This window comes from Oncorhynchus mykiss, chromosome 6, assembly GCF_057628025.1.
Source record: "Oncorhynchus mykiss isolate SJ-2025 chromosome 6, ASM5762802v1, whole genome shotgun sequence".
In the NCBI taxonomy this organism is placed as follows: Eukaryota; Metazoa; Chordata; class Actinopteri; order Salmoniformes; family Salmonidae; genus Oncorhynchus; species Oncorhynchus mykiss.
In genome coordinates this window covers 2,882,169-2,905,563 of record NC_143027.1, presented here as the reverse complement: position 1 = coordinate 2,905,563, position 23,395 = coordinate 2,882,169, and the positions used below count along the sequence as shown (strand labels likewise).

Here is a 23,395-nt window from a genome sequence, read left to right as displayed (position 1 = left end):
ATTAGGCGAGTCACTGGTACTTCCTGCTTTAGTTTTTGCTTGTAAGCAAGAATCAGGAGGATAGAATTATGGTCAGATTTCCCAAATGGAGGGCGAGGGAGAGCTTTGTACACGTCTCTGTGTGTGGAGTAAAGGTGCTCTATAGTTTTTTTCCTCTGGTTGCACATGTGACATGCTGGTAGAAATGAGATAAAACTGATTTAAGTTTGCCTGCATTAAAGTTCCTGGCCACTCAGAGTGCCCCTTCTGGATGAGCATTTTCTTGTTTGCTTATGGCCTTATAGAGCTGGTTGAGTGAGGTCTTAGTTCCAGCATCGGTTTGTGGTGGTAAATAGACAGCTACAACTCTCTTGGTAAATTGTGTGGTCTACAGCTTATCATGTGATAATCTACCTCAGCCAAGCAAAACAGAGAGACTTCCTTAATATAACATTTGGTGCACCAGCTGTTATTTACAAATAGACACAGACCACCACCCCTTATCTTACCGGAGGCAGCTGTTCTATCTTGCCGATGCAGCGTAAACCCAGCCAACTGTATATTATCCTTGTTGCCGTTCAGCCACGACTCAGTGAAACACAAGATATTATAGTTTTTAATGTCCCGTTGGTAGGATAGTCTTGAACGGAGCTCAGACAGTTTATTCTCCAATGATTGCACGTTGGCCAATAGGATAGATGGTAGAGGTGGGTTACCCACTCACCGACGATATTCTCACAAGGCACCCGTATCTGCGTCCCTCTGTATCGGCATCTGTTCTTAATGCGTGTGACGGGGATTTGGGCCTGGTGCAGTGTCAGCAGTAAGTCATTCGTGTCCGAGAAAAAAGTTTGAGTTGTGTAATCGCTGTTCTAATATCCAGAAGCTCTTTTCGGTGATAAGAGATGGTGACAGACACATTATGTACAAAAATAAGTTACAAACAATGCGAAAAAACAAAACGAAATAGCACAATTGATTAGGAGCCCTTTAAAACGGCAGCCATCTTCTCTGGCGCCATTCTCATAGGAGTATAGAAGTTGGTGACGACCCCAGCCCAGAGCACATACATACCTTCACATAAGGCTATGCACTTTAGGTTCCGACTTTGCAAAAACTGGGGCTGCTGTCCTTTCTTTGTTGACTGCAAAAGGACACAGTGTGAATAAAAATGTTAATTTTTCCCAGAATATTCCATTTTACCCCTGTTTCATCAACACCTTGCAAAAGTGTAAATGTCCTCATGCTAACCTGCAAATGTAAGTTGGTCTTGTTTGTCGCAGTTTGGTCCTTTGAAGCAACCTTCTGTTGCTTTTTGTTCATCCCTGAATGGAGAGAAAGATCAATGTTAGAAATGATCATGAGCATGAAATATTTTGTCTATTTAAACAATAATTACATTTTAAATAGACGGAATGATAATTCCTCCAAAACAACTATTGCATTTAAAAATAGACAGAACGGTAATTCATCTACAATAAATATGACATTTTAAATAGAACGGCAATTCATCCATAACAAACTTTACATTTTAAAATAGACAGAATGGTAATTCATCTAAAACAGGGCTCTAACTCCTCTACCTCCACAATGGGTGCAGGCAGCAGACCTCATTATTGATAGGGATTTTGATATCTCACATCTCAAAATAGGGCTAATTATTGTTTGATCCCTCACTTATAGTCAATTAACTAATCACTGATCATAATCTTGATGTGATTGGCCTTACTGAAACATTAAATGACTGTGTTAAATGAGGCCTCTCCTCCTGGTTACACTAGTAACCATATCCCCAGCGCCTCCTGCAAAGACAGAGGTGTTGCTAACATTTACAATAGCAAATTAAAATTTTGACCCCAAGAAAATGACTGTGTTTTCATGTTTTGAGCTTCTAGTCATGAAATCTATGCAGCCTACTCAATCACTTTTTATAGCTACATCGTTCCTCACTGAGTTCCATGAATTCCTATCTGACCTTGTAGACATGGCAGATAACATTCACATTTTTGGTGACTTCAATATTCACATGGAAAAGTCCATAGACCCACTCCAAAAGCCATCATCGACTCAGTGGGTTTTGTCCAACATGACTCCGGACCTACTCACTGCCACAGTCATACTCTGGACCTAGTGTTGTCCCGTGGAATAAATGTTGTGGATCTTAATGTTTTTCCTCATAATCCTGGACTATCGGACCACCGTCTTATTACGTTTGCAATCGCAACAAAATAATCTGGTCAGACCCCAACCAAGGATCATCAAAAGCCATGCTATAAATTCTCGGACAACCCAAAGATTCCTTGATCCTATATCTATTGACACATTCATGAAAATAGCCATGGCTTCTAAACCTTCAAGCTGCATACTGGACCCTATTGCAACTAAACTGCTGAAAGAGCTGCTTCCTGTGCTTGGCCCTCCTAAATTTCGGTGTACTTCAAGGTTCTGTTTTAGGACCACTATTGTTTTCATTATATATTTTACCTGTTGGGGATGTCATTTGGAAACATAATGTTAACTTTCACTACTATGCAGACGATACACAGCTGTGCATTTCGATGAAACATGGTGAAGCCCCCAAAATTGCCCTCCCTGGAAGCATGTGTTTCAGACATAAGGAAGGGGATGGCGGAAAATGTTTTACTTTTAAACTCGGACAAAACAGAGATGCTAGTTCTAGGTCCAAAGAAACAAAGAGATCTTCTGTTGGATCTGACAATTAATCTTGATGGTTGTACAGTCGTCTCAAATACAACTGTGAAGGACCTCGGCGTTACTCTGGACCCTGATCTCTCTTTTGATGAACATATCATGAATATTTCAAGGACAGATATTTTCCATCTTTGTAACATTGCAAAAATCAGAAACGCTTTGTCCAAAAATGATGCTGAAAAACGAATCCATGCTTTTGTCACTTCTAGGTTAGACTACTGCAATGCTCTGCTTTCCGGCTACTCGGATAAAGCACTGAATAAACTTCAGTTAGTGCTAAACACGGCTGCTAGAATCTTGACTAAAACCCCCAAATTTGATCATATTACTCCAGTGCTAGCCTCTCTACACTGGATTCCTGTTAAGGCAAGGGCTGATTTCAAGGTTTTACTGCTAACCTACAAAGCATTACATGGGCTTGCTCCTACCTATCTCTCCGATTTGGTCCTGCCGTACATGCCTACACATACGCTACGGTCACAAGATGCCGTCCTCCTTACTGTCCCTAGAATTTCTAAACAAACAGCTGGAGGCAGGGCTTTCTCCTATAGAGCTCCATTTTTATGGAATGGTTTGCCTATCCATGTGAGCGACGCAAACTCGGTCTCGACCTTTTAGTCTTTATTGAAGACTCATCTCTTCAGTATGCCCAATGATTGAGTGTAGTCTGGCCCAGGGAAACAAATGTGCCCGACAAGGCACTGGAGAGACGAACAGCCCTTGCTGTCTCTGCCTGGCCGTTACCACTTTCTCCACTGGAATTCTCAGCCTCTAACCCTATTACAGGGGCTGAGTCACTGGCTTACTGGTGCTCTTCCATGCCGTCCCTAGGAGGGGTGTGTCACTTGAGTGAGTTGAGTCACTAACGTGATCTTCCTGTCCGGGTTGGCGCCCCCTCAGGTTTGTGCCATGGGGGAGATCTTCGTGGACTATACTCGGCCTTGTCTCAGGGTAATAAGTTGGTGGTTTGAGGATATCCCTCTAGTGGTGTGGGGGCTGTGCTTTTGCAGAGTGGGTGGGGTTATATCCTGCATGTTTGGCCCTGTCCGGGGGTATCATCGGATGGGGCCACAGTGTCTCCTGACCCCTCCTGTCTCAGCATCCAGTATTTATGCTGCAGTAGTTTATGTGTTGGGGGGCTCGGGTCAGTCTGTTATATCTGGAGTATTTCTCCTGTCCTATCTGGTGTCCTGTGTGAATTTAAGTATGCTCTCTCTAATTCTCTCTTTCTCTATTTCTTTCTCTCTGTCGGAGGACCTGAGTCCTAGGACCATGCCTCAGGAATACCTGGCCTGATGACTGCTTGCTGTCCCCAGTCCACATGGTCGTGCTGCTGCTCCAGTTTCAACTGTTCTGCCTGCGACTATGGAACCCTGACCTGGCCACCTCTCATAGCCTGGTACCTCTCTAGGTTTCTTCCTAGGTTTTGGCCTTTCTAGGGAGTTTTTCCTAGCCACCGTGCTTCTACACCTGCATTGCTTGCTGTTTGGGGTTTTAGGCTGGGTTTCTGTACAGCACTTTGTGACATCAGCTGATGTAAGAAGGGCTTTATAAATACATTTAATTGAAATAGACAGCACGGTAATTCATCCAAAACAACCATTTGTTGTCCCTTCTCAAAGTTACCAAGAGAATGGGTCATTAACCCCTGACCTAATGCTGTTGCTCCATCCGAGACTTAAGATACCTGAGTAACCAAAGGATATGCTTGACATTGGGCTGAGATAGATTCCACTCCCATAGATGGCGCCATGGAGCTGCAGACAGAGAGATACAAAATACCAAAATATTAGAGGCCTTGAAAGTGGAACTGACAGCGTCTTAGCAACAACAAATCTGATTAAAATCTATTCAAAAAATACACCCAGGAACAATATGATGCCTTTTTTTTTCTTTTTTTCTGAGAAGCGAGCACTTAAATATGGTGATTTTCATACAATCATATAATGTTTTGGGAATGACATAGAGTATTGCATTTGTGAGAATTCTATAGCAATATAGAATGGGAAAGCGGCCTTGCGTTTGGACAATTAATACACACTACAGGAAATCAAACCCAATAAAAAACATGTCAGTCTTGTCCGGGACCAGACACAGACTGCTGCGCCATAGCCAATCAGAGCTACAGTAGGCCTTTATGCAAATAAGCCATTTTCTACACTGGCCTGCCATCATTCACTATGAACTGGACTGTGTGTTTACAGGCAGTAGGGCCTGTCATCATTCACTATGAACTGGACTGTGTGTTTACAGGCAGTAGGGCCTGTCATCATTCACTATGAACTGGACTGTGTGTTTACAGGCAGTAGGGCCTGTCATCATTCACTATGAACTGGACTGTGTGTTTACAGGCAGTAGGGCCTGTCATCATTCACTATGAACTGGACTGTGTGTTTACAGGCAGTAGGGCCTGTCATCATTCACTTTGAACTGGACTGTGTGTTTACAGGCAGTAGGGCCTGTCATCATTCACTATGAACTGGACTGTGTGTTTACAGGCAGTAGGGCCTGTCATCATTCACTATGAACTGGACTGTGTGTTTACAGGAAGTAGGGCCTGTCATCATTCACTATGAACTGGACTGTGTGTTTACAGGCAGTAGGGCCTGTCATCATTCACTATGAACTGGACTGTGTGTTTACAGGCAGTAGGACCTGTCATCATTCACTATGAACTGGACTGTGTGTTTACAGGCAGTAGGGCCTGTCATCATTCACTTTGAACTGGACTGTGTGTTTACAGGCAGTAGGGCCTGTCATCATTCACTATGAACTGGACTGTGTGTTTACAGGCAGTAGGGCCTGTCATCATTCACAATGAACTGGACTGTGTGTTTACAGGCAGTAGGGCCTGTCATCATTCACTTTGAACTGGACTGTGTGTTTACAGGCAGTAGGGCCTGTCATCATTCACTATGAACTGGACTGTGTGTTTACAGGAAGTAGGGCCTGTCATCATTCACTTTGAACTGGACTGTGTGTTTACAGGCAGTAGGACCTGTCATCATTCACTATGAACTAGACTGTGTGTTAACAGGAAGTAGGGCCTGTCATCATTCACTTTGAACTGGACTGTGTGTTTACAGGCAGTAGGACCTGTCATCATTCACTTTGAACTGGACTGTGTGTTTACAGGAAGTAACAACAACGTGACTTGAGATCATTACAACAAATTCACCAAAAGCCAAAAAAAACTGTAAATATGTAAATACCACGGGAGTCCTCTTATATTTGGGAACTTTACAGTCCTATTGATCAAACAACCATTAAAACAGGTAGGCTTTCTCTCCCTCAGTTGCCTACGCACAACAACAACAAGATAAACAACTAATGCTAGCCAGAGCGAGATGAACTAAACTCTAATGAGGGAACACTAGATAAACCCTCTCAAACCTGTCCAGCTAGTTGGCTGTCAAAATTGCACTGATAAACGATGGGGCCTGCTCGCTCTTCTGCAGCTTGCCTGCCAATGCACGCCTGTCTCAACCCACGTTTTGACTGCTGAATGGGAACTTGCCTGCCCGCCCATTTGATCGATGCCAAATACATTTGATTGACATCTAAGATATGTTCTAACTGTGGAAAAAGTCGTTCAAGTTCAGCATTGCTAGCTAGCAAAGTGATTAACACTTCTCGCTAGCTAATCAAATGACACCTGGATCTCTAATTGTTGCCACCGAAAAACGATATGGGTGGGGGGGCGACGACGACGACGACCGTCGGCCACTCACCCACTTATCCAATGCCATGACATCCTCCCAGCAGCTAGTTAGTTAGTTAACGTTCGACTCCGTGTTTCTAGGTTGCTAAATAAATAGATTCATAAATAGATAAGCTAGTCTATTAACCACCTTATGACTGACTTGTGATCATTGCACTTGCTAGTTTGATGGTATTGTAACATTCCCAGCCTTAGTTACATTTGTTCGTTTTTTTATCCAAAAATATTGAGTGATTGAAACTGAAATAGTGCATCCCGAAATGGCTGCAGGAAGCAAACAATGTTACCAACAGTTATTTACAACCTGAAAGCAATATTTTGGGGGGATTAACAAGAAATGTCTTGGTGAATTATATGAATCATGCGTTGAACTGCATCCATCTATTCTGACAACAATGCTTTTCTCTTCGTCGTGGGAACGTCGAGTCGCACAGAAACTATTTTAAAGCCTTTTTATAAAGTTGTTTTTCGTAGCACAAACTGGGGATTTGATATTTTTCACTGATATTATTATGATTGTCTGTTTGTTTCATATCTGCAAAGTAGTTAAAAAACGCTGTCAGTTCCACTTTATCATGCGATATGCAATGTACTGTGTATTAAATATGTATGGTAACTGTGGATTTGCAAGCAAAGAGGTGTTAGGTTGATAAGTTATGGGTTACATTTCCTCAGCCCCCACCCCACAGCATACCAAACAAACTAGTCTCAGGGGTCAGGCATTTCAAATCACAGTTTGTGCCTTTAAGGGGTTGATAAACACGTTGTATACCTCCTCGGATGTTGTTGTTGTTGTTGTTTACCTGAAGTCTTGTGTTGGATGCAACCACCAAACCGTTTCTCAAAATGGAGTGCCAATTCTCTATGTGAGAACCACTGAGGAGAGAATTAAAATATATTAAAATATATTATAAAGGTGTCGCTCTAATCCTCCATAGCATTATAACTGCATTATAACTGCATTATAACTGCATTATAACTGCATTATAACTGCATTATAACTGCATTATAACTGCATTATACATACACTTTATGTAAAGTGTTCTTCCACTAAAAAGAGCAAAGTCACTCCTGAAAACATATCCTGAAAACATATCCTGAAAACATATCCTGAAAACATATTCTGAAAACATATCCTGAAAACATATCCTGAAAACATATCCTGAAAACATGTCCTGAAAACATATCCTGAAAACATATCCTGAAAACATGTCCTGAAAACATATTCTGAAAACATGTCTTGAAACATGTCCTGAAAACATATCCTGAAAACATATTCTGAAAACAAAACAGTTGTCAGTATAAGAGCACAAGAGTGTGTAGCTAGCTACTGGTAGATGTAAGAAAAACGTTCCTACTGGAAAGCGAAGGTACTCCCGAAGAGGTTTTTGGCAGCTCGGAAGTTGGACTCTTTGGCAGGAGGACTGTTGAGTAGAAGGAACTGGTGCGGGGTGTGCATGAACTTCAGCTGCTGCAGTCGTGACACGAGAGACAGGAGACAACAACACTTAATAACCATAAATATATAGATACTACATCATGTTAAGCTAGACTTAATCACCATAAATGTAGAGATACTACATCATGTTAAGCTAGACTTAATTACCATAAATATATAGATACTACATCATGTCTAGGCCAGACTTAATAACCATAAATGTAGAGATACTACATCATGTTAAGCTAGACTTAATAACCATAAATATATAGATACTACATCATGTCTAGGCCAGACTTAATCACCATAAATGTAGAGATACTACATCATGTTAAGCTAGACTTAATAACCATAAATATATAGATACTACATCATGTTAAGCTAGACTTAATAACCATAAATATATAGATACTACATCATGTCTAGGCCAGACTTAATAACCATAAATATATAGATACTCCATCATGTCTAGGCCAGACTTAATAACCATAAATGTAGAGATACTACATCATGTTAAGCCAGACTTAATAACCATAAATATATAGATACTTCATCATGTTAAGCTAGACTTAATAACCATAAATGTAGAGATACTACATCATGTTAAGCTAGACTTAATAACCATAAATATATAGATACTACATCATGTTAAGCTAGACGTAATCACCATAAATGTAGAGATACTACATCATGTCTAGGCCAGACTTAATCACCATAAATGTAGAGATACTACATCATGTCTAGGCCAGACTTAATCACCATAAATGTAGAGATACTACATCATGTCTAGGCCAGACTTAATAACCATAAATATAGAGATACTACATCATGTCTAGGCCAGACTTAATCACCATAAATGTAGAGATACATCATGTCTAGGCCAGACTTAATAACCATAAATATAGAGATACTACATCATGTCTAGGCCAGACTTAATCACCATAAATGTAGAGATACTACATCATGTTAAGCCAGACTTAATAACCATAAATATATAGATACTACATCATGTTAAGCCAGACTTAATAACCATAAATATAGAGATACTACATCATGTTAAGCCAGACTTAATAACCATAAATATAGAGATACTACATCATGTCTAGGCCAGACTTAATAACCATAAATATATAGACACTACATCATGTCTAGACCAGACTTAATAACCATAAATGTAGAGATACTACATCATGTCTAGGCCAGACTTAATAACCATAAATATATAGATACTACATCATGTCTAGGCCAGACTTAATCACCATAAATATATAGATTCTACATCATGTCTAGGCCAGACTTAATAACCATAAATATATAGATACTCCATCATGTCTAGGCCAGACTTAATAACCATAAATATATAGATACTACATCATGTCTAGGCCAGACTTAATAACCATAAACATATAGATACTACATCATGTCTAGGCCAGACTTAATCACCATAAATGTAGAGATACTACATCATGTCTAGGCCAGACTTAATCACCATAAATGTAGAGATACTACATCATGTCTAGGCCAGACTTAATCACCATAAATGTAGAGATACTACATCATGTCTAGGCCAGACTTAATCACCATAAATGTAGAGATACTACATCATGTCTAGGCCAGACTTAATCACCATAAATGTAGAGATACTACATCATGTCTAGGCCAGACTTAATCACCATAAATGTAGAGATACTACATCATGTCTAGGCCAGACTTAATCACCATAAATGTAGAGATACTACATCATGTCTAGGCCAGACTTAATCACCATAAATGTAGAGATAGTACATCATGTCTAGGCCAGACTTAATCACCATAAATATAGAGATACTACATCATGTCTAGGCCAGACTTAATCACCATAAATGTAGAGATACTACATAATGTTAAGCCAGACTTAATAACCATAAATATATAGATACTACATCATGTTAAGCCAGACTTAATAACCATAAATATAGAGATACTACATCATGTTAAGCCAGACTTAATAACCATAAATATAGAGATACTACATCATGTCTAGGCCAGACTTAATAACCATAAATGTAGAGATACTACATCATGTCTAGGCCAGACTTAATAACCATAAATATATAGATACTACATCATGTTAAGCCAGACTTAATAACCATAAATATAGAGATACTACATCATGTTAAGCCAGACTTAATAACCATAAATATAGAGATACTACATCATGTCTAGGCCAGACTTAATAACCATAAATGTAGAGATACTACATCATGTCTAGGCCAGACTTAATAACCATAAATATATAGATACTACATCATGTTAAGCCAGACTTAATAACCATAAATATAGAGATACTACATCATGTTAAGCCAGACTGAATAACCATAAATATAGAGATACTACATCATGTCTAGGCCAGACTTAATAACCATAAATGTAGAGATACTACATCATCTTCTAGGCCAGACTTAATCACCATAAATATATAGATACTACATCATGTCTAGGCCAGACTTAATAACCATCATCACCAGGGATTGTTTAAAACAAATCTACATAACGTCCTGTTCAACCCTCTACTGAAACACCTTTTATATGGAGTTAATTATTCAGTCATTAAGACCATTTGATGGTGAATGCCAGTAAAATGAACAATGTGGTATCAAACCGATGTTCAGTTCTAGTATTTCTCTCATCTTCTCTCAATTAAGGACAAACGACGCAATTTCAATTTCATTTAAAATACTCTTAATTGCACCTGAGGAGGTTACATAAAGGTGTATTGAAGGGAATATAAAACTCACTCTGGTAACTGGAAGTTTGACGATGTGTGACCTGTTACTGGATATTACCCTGAAGGGGGGGAGAATAAGAAAAATGTTTATAGTCTTAACACTTTGTAATATAACACTTCCAGCAAAGTGACTGTTGTTGTATATCTCTGTAAGTGTCAAATCATACAGTTTCTGTGGGTGGTGAAATCAGAAATATTTTAAGAAATGATGAGATCGGGAAACTCCATTGGATTCGTATTAACACCCATTGAGTACATGGCCCTACATTGTCAATGGGCCGCGTGGTGCATTCTGGGCCGCGTGGTGCATTCTGGGCCGCGTGGTGCATTCTGGGCCGCGTGGTGCATTCTGGGCCGCGTGGCGCATTCTGGGCCGCGTGGCGCATTCTGGGCCGCGTGGCGCATTCTGGGCCGTGTGGCGCATTCTGGGCCGCGTGGTGCATTCTGTGCATTCTGGGCCAAGTGGTGCATTCTGGGCCGCGTGGTGCATTCTGGGCCGCGTGGTGCATTCTGGGCCGCGTGGCGCATTCTGGGCCGCGTGGCGCATTCTGGGCCGCGTGGTGCATTCTGTGCATTCTGGGCCAAGTGGTGCATTCTGGGCCGCGTGGTGCATTCTGGGCCGCGTGGTGCATTCTGGGCTCATACCCTGACTTTTAGAAGCTGATTGCGTGGCAATTAGCTTAGCAGCCGCGTGACGCAGCATGACAACGTGAATGCAATTGGTCCACAGTCTTCTGGTCAGGGAATAATACATTCCTCCATTCACTGACCGTCGATATTCCCATCTCCTCATTTGTTAAAGTATTTCTGGTATAAATGTATCCGTCCACATGATGTTTGTCTGTGTACATTCAATATGACAGCCAGTGTTTCTGACTGCTCTGCAGTAAGGCCTGGAATGGTAATGTCTCAATGGTACACAATGGTAGAAAATATAAGAACAATGGTACACAATGGTAGAAAATATAAGAACAATGGTACACAATGGTAGAAAATATAAGAACAATGGTACACAATAGTAGAAAATATAAGAACAATGGTACACAATGGTAGAAAATATAAGAACAATGGGCACAATGGTAGAAAATATAAGAACAATGGTACACAATGGTAGAAAATATAAGGACAATGGGCACAATGGTAGAAAATATAAGGACAATGGGCACAATGGTAGAAAATATAAGAACAATGGGCACAATGGTAGAAAATATAAGAACAATGGTAGATAATGGTACAAAATATAAGAACAATGGTAGAAAATGGTAAGTCAGGATGGGGTTGGATGGACGTGAGACTCACCGTCCTTACCATTGCAGTAAGTGGATTCTTATCATTGCAGTAAGGGGATTCTTACCATTGCAGTAAGGTGATTCTTATCATTGCAGTAAGGGGCTTCTTATCATTGCAGTAAGGGGCTTCTTACCATTGCAGTAAGGGATTTCTTACCATTGCAGTAAGGGCTTTCTTACCATTACAGTAAGGGGTCTCTTACCATTGCAGTAAGGGATTTCTTACCATTACAGTAAGGGGATTCTTACCATTGCAGTAAGGTGATTCTTATCATTGCAGTAAGGGGCTTCTTATCATTGCAGTAAGGGGCTTCTTACCATTGCAGTAAGGGATTTCTTACCATTGCAGTAAGGGATTTCTTACCATTGCAGTAAGGGATTTCTTACCATTACAGTAAGGGGTCTCTTACCATTGCAGTAAGGGATTTCTTACCATTACAGTAAGGAGATTCTTACCATTGCAGTAAGGTGATTCTTATCATTGCAGTAAGGGGCTTCTTATCATTGCAGTAAGGGGGTTCTTATCATTGCAGTAAGGGGCTTCTTACCATTGCAGTAAGGGATTTTCTTACCATTGCAGTAAGGGGTCTCTTACCATTACAGTAAGGGGTCTCTTACCATGGCAGTAAGGGGTCTCTTACCATTGCAGTAAGGGGTCTCTTACCATTGCAGTAAGGGGTCTCTTACCATGGCAGTAAGGGGTCTCTTACCATGGCAGTAAGGGGTTTCTTACCATGGCAGTAAGGGGTTTCTTACCATGGCAGTAAGGGGTCTCTTACCATGGCAGTAAGGGGTCTCTTACCATTGCAGTAAGGGGTGAGCTAAAGGATCATGCTTGTCCATCTGCCTCTTGACCTCAAGGTAAGGTGCCTGTAGAGAAACAATACTCTTCTAACTAGGGTTATTTAACTCTGCTGGCTTCAGAACACACAGCTACACAGGAGGCATGGAAGGGGATGAGAGCCTGGGTGAATTATCTGTGTGTGTGTGTGTGTGTGTGTGTGTGTGTGTGTGTGTATGCGTGCGTGTGTGTGTATGCGTGCGTGTGTGTGTATGCGTGTGTGTGTATGCGTGTGTGTGTGTATGCGTGTGTGTGTATGCGTGTGTGTGTGTGTGTGTCTGCATGTGTGTGTGTGTGTGTGCGTGTGTGTGCGTGCATGTATGCGTGTGTGTATGCGTGTGTGTTGTAGATGTTGAACATTGTACAATAACATTATAAGTTGACATTGCCAAAAGGTTCTATAATGCTATATAAGATGAAGCCATGCCGTAAGGTGGCATTGCCCTGTACAGTAAATGTGAAGTCTCCATACAGTTACCTGGGACATTTCTCTGATAGAGGTAAGGGTCAAGGGTTAGGGTTAGTTACCTGGGACATTTCTCTGATAGAGGTAAGGGTCAAGGGTTAGGGTTAGTTACCTGGGACATTTCTCTGATAGAGGTAAGGGTCAAGGGTTAGGGTTAGTTACCTGGGACATTTCTTTGATAGATGGAAGGGTCAAGGGTTAGGTTTAGTTACCTGGGACATTTCTCTGATAGAGGTAAGGGTCAAGGGTTAGGGTTAGTTACCTGGGACATTTCTCTGATAGAGGTAAGGGTCACAAGTTAGGGTTAGTTACCTGGGACATTTCTCTGATAGATGGAAGGGTCAAGGCTCAAGGGTTAGGTTTAGTTACCTGGGACATTTCTCTGATAGAGGTAAGGGTCAAGGGTTAGGGTTAGTTACCTGGGACATTTTTCTGATAGAGGTAAGGGTCAAGGGTTAGGGTTAGTTACCTGGGACATTTCTCTGATAGAGGTAAGGGTCAAGGGTCAAGGGTTAGGTTTAGTTACCTGGGACATTTCTCTGATAGATGGAAGGGTCAAGGGTTAGGGTTAGTTACCTGGGACATTTCTCTGATAGAGGTAAGGCTGTCAAGGGCTCTCATCACTCGGTCATAATCCTTTTTCTGAAATGAACCACAATCATCATCATCATCATCATCATCATCACTGCAGTCAATCCAATAAAACACACCACCTTCTCGTCTACAGCCTACCAGACAGCAGGGTGATGCATCATAGGCAGTACTGCACCACTTTAAAAAGGACCGTTCAATTCAGCAGGAATCAACGAAAACAACAAGGCCTAAGGCAGTTAGTAGGTTCAGGGTTAATAAACCATACCTGGGGGTTGAAGGCCTAAGGCTGTTAGTAGGTTCAGGGTTAGTAAACCATACCCGGGGGTTGAAGGCCTAAGGCTGTTAGTAGGTTCAGGGTTAATAACCATACCTGGGGGTTGAAGGCCTAAGGCTGTTAGTAGGTTCAGGGTTAATAAACCATACCTGGGGGTTGAAGGTCTAAGGCAGTTAGTAGGTTCAGGGTTAATAAACCATACCTGGGGGTTGAAGGCCTAAGGCTGTTAGTAGGTTCAGGGTTAGTACACCATACCTGGGGGTTGAAGGTCTAAGGCTGTTAGTAGGTTCAGGGTTAGTAAACCATACCTGGGGGTTGAAAGCCTAAGGCTGTTAGTAGGTTCAGGGTTAGTAAACCATACCTGGGGGTTGAAGGTCTAAGGCTGTTAGTAGGTTCAGGGTTAATAAACCATACCTGGGGGTTGAAGGCCTAAGGCTGTTAGTAGGTTCAGGGTTAATAAACCATACCTGGGGGTTGAAGGTCTAAGGCTGTTAGTAGGTTCAGGGTTAATAAACCATACCCGGGGGTTGAAGGTCTAAGGCTGTTAGTAGGTTCAGGGTTAATAAACCATACCTGGGGGTTGAAGGTCTAAGGCTGTTAGTAGGTTCAGGGTTAATAAACCATACCTGGGGGTTGAAGGCCTAAGGTTGTTAGTAGGTTCAGGGTTAATAAACCATACCTGGGGGTTGAAGGTCTAAGGCTGTTAGTAGGTTCAGGGTTAATAAACCATACCCGGGGGTTGAAGGTCTAAGGCTGTTAGTAGGTTCAGGGTTAATAAACCATACCTGGGGGTTGAAGGTCTAAGGCTGTTAGTAGGTTCAGGGTTAATAAACCATACCTGGGGGTTGAAGGCCTAAGGCTGTTAGTAGGTTCAGGGTTAATAAACCATACCTGGGGGTTGAAGGTCTAAGGCTGTTAGTAGGTTCAGGGTTAGTGAACCATACCCGGGGGTTGAAGGCCTAAGGCTGTTAGTAGGTTCAGGGTTAATAAACCATACCTGGGGGTTGAAGGCCTAAGGCTGTTAGTAGGTTCAGGGTTAATAAACCATACCTGGGGGTTGAAGGTCTAAGGCTGTTAGTAGGTTCAGGGTTAGTGAACCATACCCGGGGGTTGAAGGCCTAAGGCTGTTAGTAGGTTCAGGGTTAGTACACCATACCTGGGGGTTGAAGGCCTAAGGCTGTTAGTAGGTTCAGGGTTAATAAACCATACCCAGGGGTTGAAGGGCTAAGGCTGTTAGTAGGTTCAGGGTTAGTACACCATACCTGGGCGTTGAAGGTCTAAGGCTGTTAGTAGGTTCAGGGTTAATAAACCATACCCGGGGGTTGAAGGCCTAAGGCTGTTAGTAGGTTCAGGGTTAGTACACCATACCCGGGGGTTGAAGGCCAGTGCCTGGGAGTCACACGGATCCACCACGGAGGGATATGGCTCAAAGATGACCACTTTCCTGGGAGACTCTAGAGCAGACCTACACATGGACACCAACAGGTCCACCACCTAGGAAACAGGAGGACTGGTTAAACTGTCTGTGTCTGTGTCTGTGTGTGTGTGTCTGTGTGTGTCTGTGTGTGATGTACCTGAGCTCCGGTGGCGATCTCGTCGGCTGCCTCGTTCATCACCCCCAGTGTTTGAAAGGCAAACACACACAGTTCTCGCTCACACACCGTGGGCTGTGGGGTGAACATACCACATAGACGGGATCAGCTCATCAGGACGTCTAGGGCCAAAACAGTCTACTGTCTGGTACGTCTAGGGCCAAAACAGTCTACTGGACGGTTCGTCTAGGGCCAAAACAGTCTACTGGACGGTTCGTCTAGGGCCAAAACAGTCTACTGGACGGTTCGTCTAGGGCCAAAACAGTCTACTGTCTGGTACATCTAGGGCCAAAACAGTCTACTGTCTGGTACGTCTAGGGCCAAAACAGTCTACTGTCTGGTACGTCTAGGGCCAAAACAGTCTACTGGACGGTTCGTCTAGGGCCAAAACAGTCTACTGGACGGTTCGTCTAGGTCTACGTACCGTAGACTGTTTAGCCCTAGGCATACCGTTCGTGCGTGCAGTGCATGCGTCTGGCATGTGTGCATGTATGTATGTATGTGTGTGTGTGTGTGCACGAGCGTGGGTGTGTACTCACTCGGAGCATGGGTCCGTTCTGGAACACATGTGGTTCGTCACACACCACACAGAACTCATTTAGGACCGGAGTTCTCTGCTCAGCATATTCCATGGTCTGAAGAGACAACACAGCACAACACATCATAGTGGATCAAACCTCCTGTTGAGAACACCTTATAATGGGGTTGGCTAAAGTAAAGTTTACCTGTAAGGTTTTCTATAAGGTGGCAGTGTTTACCTGGACAAGGAAGCCTCTGTCTCTTATCGGAATGGACTTGGCCCCATTGTTTGGCTATAGAGGAAAAGAGGGCTGTTTAGTAATAATGTCCGGACCTCTGGCAGTCTCTATGGGGGTGCCACAGGGTTAAATTCTCGGTCCGACTCTCTTCTCTGTATACATCAATGATGTTGCTCTTGCTGCTTCTGTATACTTCTGGCCCTTCTTTGGACACAGTGTTAACTAACCTCCAGATGAGCTTCAATGCCATACAACTCTCCTTCCATAGCCTCCAACTGCTCTGAAATGCAAGTAAAACTAAATGCATGCTATTCAACCGATCACTGCCCGTACCTGCTCGCCCGTCCAGCATCACTACTCTGGACGGCTCTGACTTAGAATACATGGACAACTACAAATACCTCGGTGTCTGGTTAGACTGTAAACTCTCATTCCAGACTCACATTAAGCATCTCCAATCCAAAATTACATCTAGAATTGGTTTCCTATTTCGCAACAAAGCATCCTTCACTCATGCTGCCAAACATACCCTCGTAAAACTGACCATCCTACCGATCCTGAACTTCGGTGATGTCATCTATAAAATAGCCTCCAACACTCTACTCAACAAACTGGATGCAGTCTATCACAGTGCCATCCGTTTTGTCACCAAAGCCCCATACACTACCCACCACTGCGACCTGTACACTCTCGTTGGTTGGCCCTCACTTCATACTCGTCGCCAAACCCACTGGCTACAGGTTAGCTACAAGTCTCTGCTAGGTAAAGCCCCGCCTTATCTCAGCTCACTGGTCACCATAGCAGCACCCACTCGTAGCACGCGCTCCAGCAGGTATATCTCACTGGTCACCCCAAAGCCAATTTCTCCTTTGGTCATCTTTCCTTACAGTTCTCTGCTTCCAATGACTGGAACGAACTGTAAAAATCTCTGAAGCTGGAGACTCACATCTCCCTCACTAGCTTTAAGCACCAGCTGTCAGAGCAGCTCACAGATCACTGCACCTGTACATAGCCCATCTGTAAACAGCCCATCCAACTACCTCATCCACATACTGTATTTATTTATTTATCTTGCTCCTTTCACCCCAGTATCTCTACTTGCTCATTCATCTTCTGCCAATCTACCATTCCAGTGTTTAATTACTATATTGTAATTACTTCGCCACCATGGCCTATTTATTTCCTTAACTTACCTCATTTGCACTCACTGTATATAGACTTTTTGTTTTCTTTTGTTCTACTGTATTATTGACTGTGTGTTTTGTTTACTCCATGTGTAACTCTGTGTTGTTTTATGTGTCACTCTGCTTTGCTTTATCTTGGCCAGGTCGCAGTTGCAAATGAGAACTTGTTCTCAACTAGCCTACCTGGTTAAATAAAGGTGAAATAAATATAAATAAGCAGCTATGACAGATATGTTAGACACCTTTATTTCTATTACAATTACTCTATTATTTTACATGCCTGTGCACCAAAATAGGTTAACTATTCGTGTTTCTAATAACCATCAGCCAATCGTGAGAGGCCTACTGACCGGCGGGGGCGTGGCGAGCGAGGGGGCGAGGATCCCCATGAGCCCTGAGGTAAGAGAGAGGCGCCTCCCCTCGGACGGAGACACAGAGTCCTTGAAGATGTCCGCTGCTTTGCCCATCTTGGTACTGCTGGAGTAGGACCTGAGGTAACATGGAGACATTGATGAGGCAGTAGGACCTGAGGTAACATGGAGGCATTGAGGAGGCAGTAGGACCTGAGGTAACATGGAGGCATTGAGGAGGCAGTAGGACCTGAGGTAACATGGAGGCATTGAGGAGGCAGTAGGACCTGAGGTAACATGGAGGCATTGATGAGGCAGTAGGACCTGAGGTAACATGGAGGCATTGATGAGGCAGTAGGACCTGAGGTAACATGGAGGCATTGATGAGGTAGTAGGACCTGAGGTAACATGGAGGCATTGATGAGGCAGTAGGACCTGCAGTAACATGGAGGCATTGATGAGGTAGTAGGACCTGAGGTAACATGGAGGCATTGATGAGGTAGTAGGACCTGAGGTAACATGGAGGCATTGAGGAGGCAGTAGGACCTGAGGTAACATGGAGGCATTGATGAGGCAGTAGGACCTGAGGTAACATGGAGGCATTGATGAGGCAGTAGGACCTGAGGTAACATGGAGGCATTGATGAGGCAGTAGGACCTGAGTTAACATGGAGGCATTGAGGAGGTAGTAGGACCTGAGGTAACATGGAGGCATTGATGAGGTAGTAGGACCTGAGGTAACATGGAGGCATTGATGAGGCAGTAGGACCTGAGGTAACATGGAGGCATTGAGGAGGCAGTAGGACCTACAGTAACATGGAGGCATTGATGAGGTAGTAGGACCTGAGGTAACATGGAGGCATTGATGAGGCAGTAGGACCTACAGTAACATGGAGGCATTGATGAGGCAGTAGGACCTACAGTAACATGGAGGCATTGATGAGGTAGTAGGACCTGAGGTAACATGGAGGCATTGATGAGGCAGTAGGACCTGAGGTAACATGGAGGCATTGATGAGGCAGTAGAACCTGAGGTAACATGGAAGCATTGATGAGGCAGTAGGACCTGAGGTAACATGGAGGCATTGATGAGGCAGTAGGACCTGAGGTAACATGGAGGCATTGATGAGGCAGTAGGACCTGAGGTAACAAGGAGGCATTGATGAGGCAGTAGGACCTGCAGTAACATGGAGGCATTGATGAGGCAGTAGGACCTACAGTAACATGGAGGCATTGATGAGGCAGTAGGACCTGAGGTAACAAGGATGCATTGATGAGGCAGTAGGCCTACAGTAACATGGAGGCATTGATGAGGTAGTAGGACCTGAGGTAACATGGAGGCATTGATGAGGCAGTAGGACCGGAGGTAACATGGAGGCATTGATGAGGCAGTAGGACCGGAGGTAACATGGAGGCATTGATGAGGCAGTAGGACCTGAGGTAACATGGAGGCATTGATGAGGCAGTAGGACCTGAGGTAACATGGAGGCATTGATGAGGTAGTAGGACCTGAGGTAACATGGAGGCATTGATGAGGCAGTAGGACCTGAGGTAACATGGAGGCATTGATGAGGCAGTAGGACCTGCAGTAACATGGAGGCATTGATGAGGCAGTAGGACCTGAGGTAACATGGAGGCATTGATGAGGCAGTAGGACCTACAGTAACATGGAGGCATTGATGAGGTAGTAGGACCTGAGGTAACATGGAGGCATTGATGAGGCAGTAGGACCTGAGGTCACATGGAGGCATTGATGAGGTAGTAGGACCTGAGGTAACATGGAGGCATTGATGAGGCAGTAGGACCTGAGGTAACATGGAGGCATTGATGAGGCAGTAGGACCTGAGGTAACATGGAGACATTGATGAGGCAGTAGGACCTGAGGTAACATGGAGGCATTGATGAGGCAGTAGGACCTGAGGTAACATGGAGGCATTGATGAGGCAGTAGGACCTGAGGTAACATGGAGGCATTGATGAGGCAGTAGGACCTGAGGTAACATGGAGGCATTGATGAGGTAGTAGGACCTACAGTAACATGGAGGCATTGATGAGGCAGTAGGACCTGAGGTAACATGGAGGCATTGATGAGGTAGTAGGAAATCAGTAACATGAAGGCATTGATGAGGCAGTAGGACCTGAGGTAACATGGAGGCATTGATGAGGTAGTAGGACCTACAGTAACATGGAGGCATTGATGAGGTAGTAGGACCTGAGGTAACATGGAGGCATTGATGAGGCAGTAGGACCTGCAGTAACATGGAGGCATTGATGAGGCAGTAGGACCTGAGGTAACATGGAGGCATTGATGAGGCAGTAGGACTTGAGGTAACATGGAGGCATTGATGAGGTAGTAGGACCTGAGGTAACATGGAGGTATTGATGAGGCAGTAGGACCTGCAGTAACATGGAGGCATTGATGAGGCAGTAGGACCTGAGGTAACATGGAGGCATTGATGAGGCAGTAGGACCTGAGGTAACATGGAGGCATTGATGAGGTAGTAGGACCTGAGGTAACATGGAGGCATTGATGAGGCAGTAGGACCTGAGGTAACATGGAGGCATTGATGAGGTAGTAGGACCTGAGGTAACATGGAGGCATTGATGAGGTAGTAGGACCTGCAGTAACATGGAGGCATTGATGAGGCAGTAGGACCTGAGGTAACATGGAGGCATTGATGAGGTAGTAGGAAATCAGTAACATGAAGGCATTGATGAGGCAGTAGGACCTGAGGTAACATGGAGGCATTGATGAGGTAGTAGGACCTACAGTAACATGGAGGCATTGATGAGGCAGTAGGACCTGCAGTAACATGGAGGCATTGATGAGGCAGTAGGACCTGAGGTAACATGGAGGCATTGATGAGGCAGTAGGACCTGCAGTAACATGGAGGCATTGATGAGGCAGTAGGACCTGAGGTAACATGGAGGCATTGATGAGGCAGTAGGACCTGCAGTAACATGGAGGCATTGATGAGGCAGTAGGACCTGAGGTAACATGGAGGCATTGATGAGGTAGTAGGACCTGCGGTAACATGGAGGCATTGATGAGGTTTGTCTTGTTGTGGTTAATTTATTGGTGTTTAATGTATTAACTGGTGCAAACACATTTCTTCTGTGACGGATTAAAGTTGATAAATTCAGGCGCTACTATACGTTTCTATGAAATGGGGTGCTCATCTGGGAACAGAGGTGGTGATAACATCTCTCAAAAAAGACTGCAACAACAAAAGTATTTTTCTAATGCTATCTCATCTAATAGAAGAGCACCTATGCATTCTAAAATACGTGTGATGTTGCGGTGGATTTGGGAGATACCATTACCTTCTCTTTTTTGTATGACCTTACCTGCTGAGGAGGTGGTGGTGGTGTTTCAGTCCATCTAATTCCTCTGTCCTGATAGAACCAGAGCACGACCTACTGAGCAGCCTGTGGTGCTTCAAACCTCCTCCAAGACTGCCTCCTCCCCCACCAGCGTGCTCACAGCGGGGGTCGCCGGAGCACAATCGGGGCAGGAGTTTGTGGGGAGTGGGGCGGAGGTCCTCTGGTTTGACCAAAGCCGAGCAGGGCCTGCCCAGGATGCGGCGGGGTTTGAGGGGCAGGGGTCCGGGACAGGGCCCTCCTCCGTGGTCCAAACGGGGGTCTGTGCTAGACAGGGACTGGCCGAGGAGACGGTGGGTGGTCTTAGTTCCAGGGACCTCCGCTTCAACCTGCTGTTTAACGGTGCTGGAACAGGTCTGGCCGAGGAGACGGTGGGATTTAGAGACGCCATCTTGTTCCGGCTTCAGATTCTTCTTGCTCTTGACACAGCCAGGAGGCGGGTAGCTGGGAGATCTGGGGAGAAAATGAAGATAACTTTATTGTCCAATGTGAGGCAGTAAACCCAGGCTCAATTCTGCCTAACCAATCAGAGAGCAATGTGGAGCCTCTAACATATCATACCAATCTGATCCTTTCAGACACAGTAAATGCCTATATGGTAAGGGATGAGAAATGTCTGTAGTTTAATTATAGTGACAGACCGGTTCATATATATAATTCTGTTTATGGTTGCAAAATTCAGGTAACTTTCCTGAAATTCAGAGGTTTTCCAGAAATCCTGTTTGGAAGATTCAGTATTTCCTGGTTGGAGGAATCAGTATTTCCTGTCTGGAGAATTCAGCATTTCCTGTCTGGAGGATTCAGTATTTCCTGGCTGGAGGATTCAGTATTTCCTGGTTGGAGGAATCAGTATTTCCTGTCTGGAGAATTCAGCATTTCCTGGCTGGAGGATTCAGTATTTCCTGGCTGGAGGATTCAGTATTTCCTGGTTGGAGAATTCCATGTTTCCTGCTTATACCCTCCTGATACCGGGAACCTTCCAACCAGGATTTCTAGAAAACCTCTGAATTTGAATCAGGAAAGTTACCTGAATTTTGCGACCCTACTTCTCTTAGACATCAAATGTCAGTGTTGTGAAAATGACAGTGCTGATGTTTCTCTGACCTGCGGAGGGTTGAGAAGATGTGGAGGGGAGATTTGACCTTCTTCTTGTTCTTGTTTTTGTTGTGAAGGGAGTTGAGCTTCTCTTCACTTTGGTGTTTCCACTGCTGGGTGACAAACGTCTGCATTATCCTGGAGAGAAACAAGGAACAAATATCTGCATTATCCTGGAGAGAAACAACAAACAAATATCTGCATTATCCTGGAGAGAAACAAGGAACAAATGTTTGCATTATCCTGGAGAGAAACAAGGAACAAATGTCTGCATTATTCTGGAGAAAAACAAGGAACAAATGTCTGCAATATCCTGGAAACAAGCAAGGAACAAATGTCTGCATTATCCTGGAGAGAAACAAGGAACAAATATCTGCATTATCCTGGAGAGAAACAAGGAACAAATGTCTGCATTATCTGTGTATTACATTGTAACAAGTAATATGAGTCCTCTAGTGTTTAAAGCCACATCTTAGCACCACCAAACACTTACTTCTTCAACTGATGTCCCAGTCCAAACCGGTCCTTAGTCGATGCCTGGAACACGTCCACCGTGGGGACTGGGGAACACAATAGATATCTCATGATGGAAACATAAAGCAATCCAATGTCTCTGCATTGGAGCGGCAGGGTGGCCTAGTGGTTAGAGCGTTGGACTAGTAACCGGAAGGTTGCAAGTTCAAATCCACGAGCTGACAAGGTACAAAATATGTGGCTCTGCCCCTGAACAGGCAGTTAACCCACTGTTGCTAGGCCGTTAGTGAAAAATAAGAATTTGTACTTAACTGACTTGCCGAGTTAAATAAAGATTTTAAAAAATGCAGACAGTCCAGTGGTGTGGTTTAATATGTCAGTCCAGTGTGGTTTAATATGTCAGTCCAGTGTGGTTTAATATGTCAGTCCAGTGGTGTGGTTTAATATGTCAGTCCAGTAGTGTTGTTTAATATGTCTGTCCAG

At 43.7% G+C, this 23,395-nt stretch overlaps 1 protein-coding gene across 1 annotated transcript in view; it reads right to left on the bottom strand.

Annotated features, from left to right (window-relative positions):
* Positions 1-23,395, bottom strand: part of parp8 (poly (ADP-ribose) polymerase family, member 8) — a 128,922-nt gene that overhangs the window by 4,823 nt on the left and 100,704 nt on the right. The window contains exons 10-25 of the mRNA XM_036979216.2: positions 22,932-22,998; positions 22,448-22,576; positions 21,311-21,796; positions 17,966-18,104; positions 16,432-16,485; positions 16,213-16,308; positions 15,656-15,748; positions 15,450-15,575; positions 13,790-13,855; positions 12,709-12,776; positions 10,628-10,676; positions 7,771-7,883; positions 7,216-7,288; positions 4,379-4,448; positions 1,231-1,304; positions 1,054-1,123 (exon numbers count right to left, since the gene is read on the bottom strand). Coding sequence (XP_036835111.1) covers positions 1,054-1,123; positions 1,231-1,304; positions 4,379-4,448; positions 7,216-7,288; positions 7,771-7,883; positions 10,628-10,676; positions 12,709-12,776; positions 13,790-13,855; positions 15,450-15,575; positions 15,656-15,748; positions 16,213-16,308; positions 16,432-16,485; positions 17,966-18,104; positions 21,311-21,796; positions 22,448-22,576; positions 22,932-22,998 — 1,773 coding nt within the window. The remainder of the gene's footprint in view (positions 1-1,053; positions 1,124-1,230; positions 1,305-4,378; positions 4,449-7,215; positions 7,289-7,770; positions 7,884-10,627; positions 10,677-12,708; positions 12,777-13,789; positions 13,856-15,449; positions 15,576-15,655; positions 15,749-16,212; positions 16,309-16,431; positions 16,486-17,965; positions 18,105-21,310; positions 21,797-22,447; positions 22,577-22,931; positions 22,999-23,395) is intronic.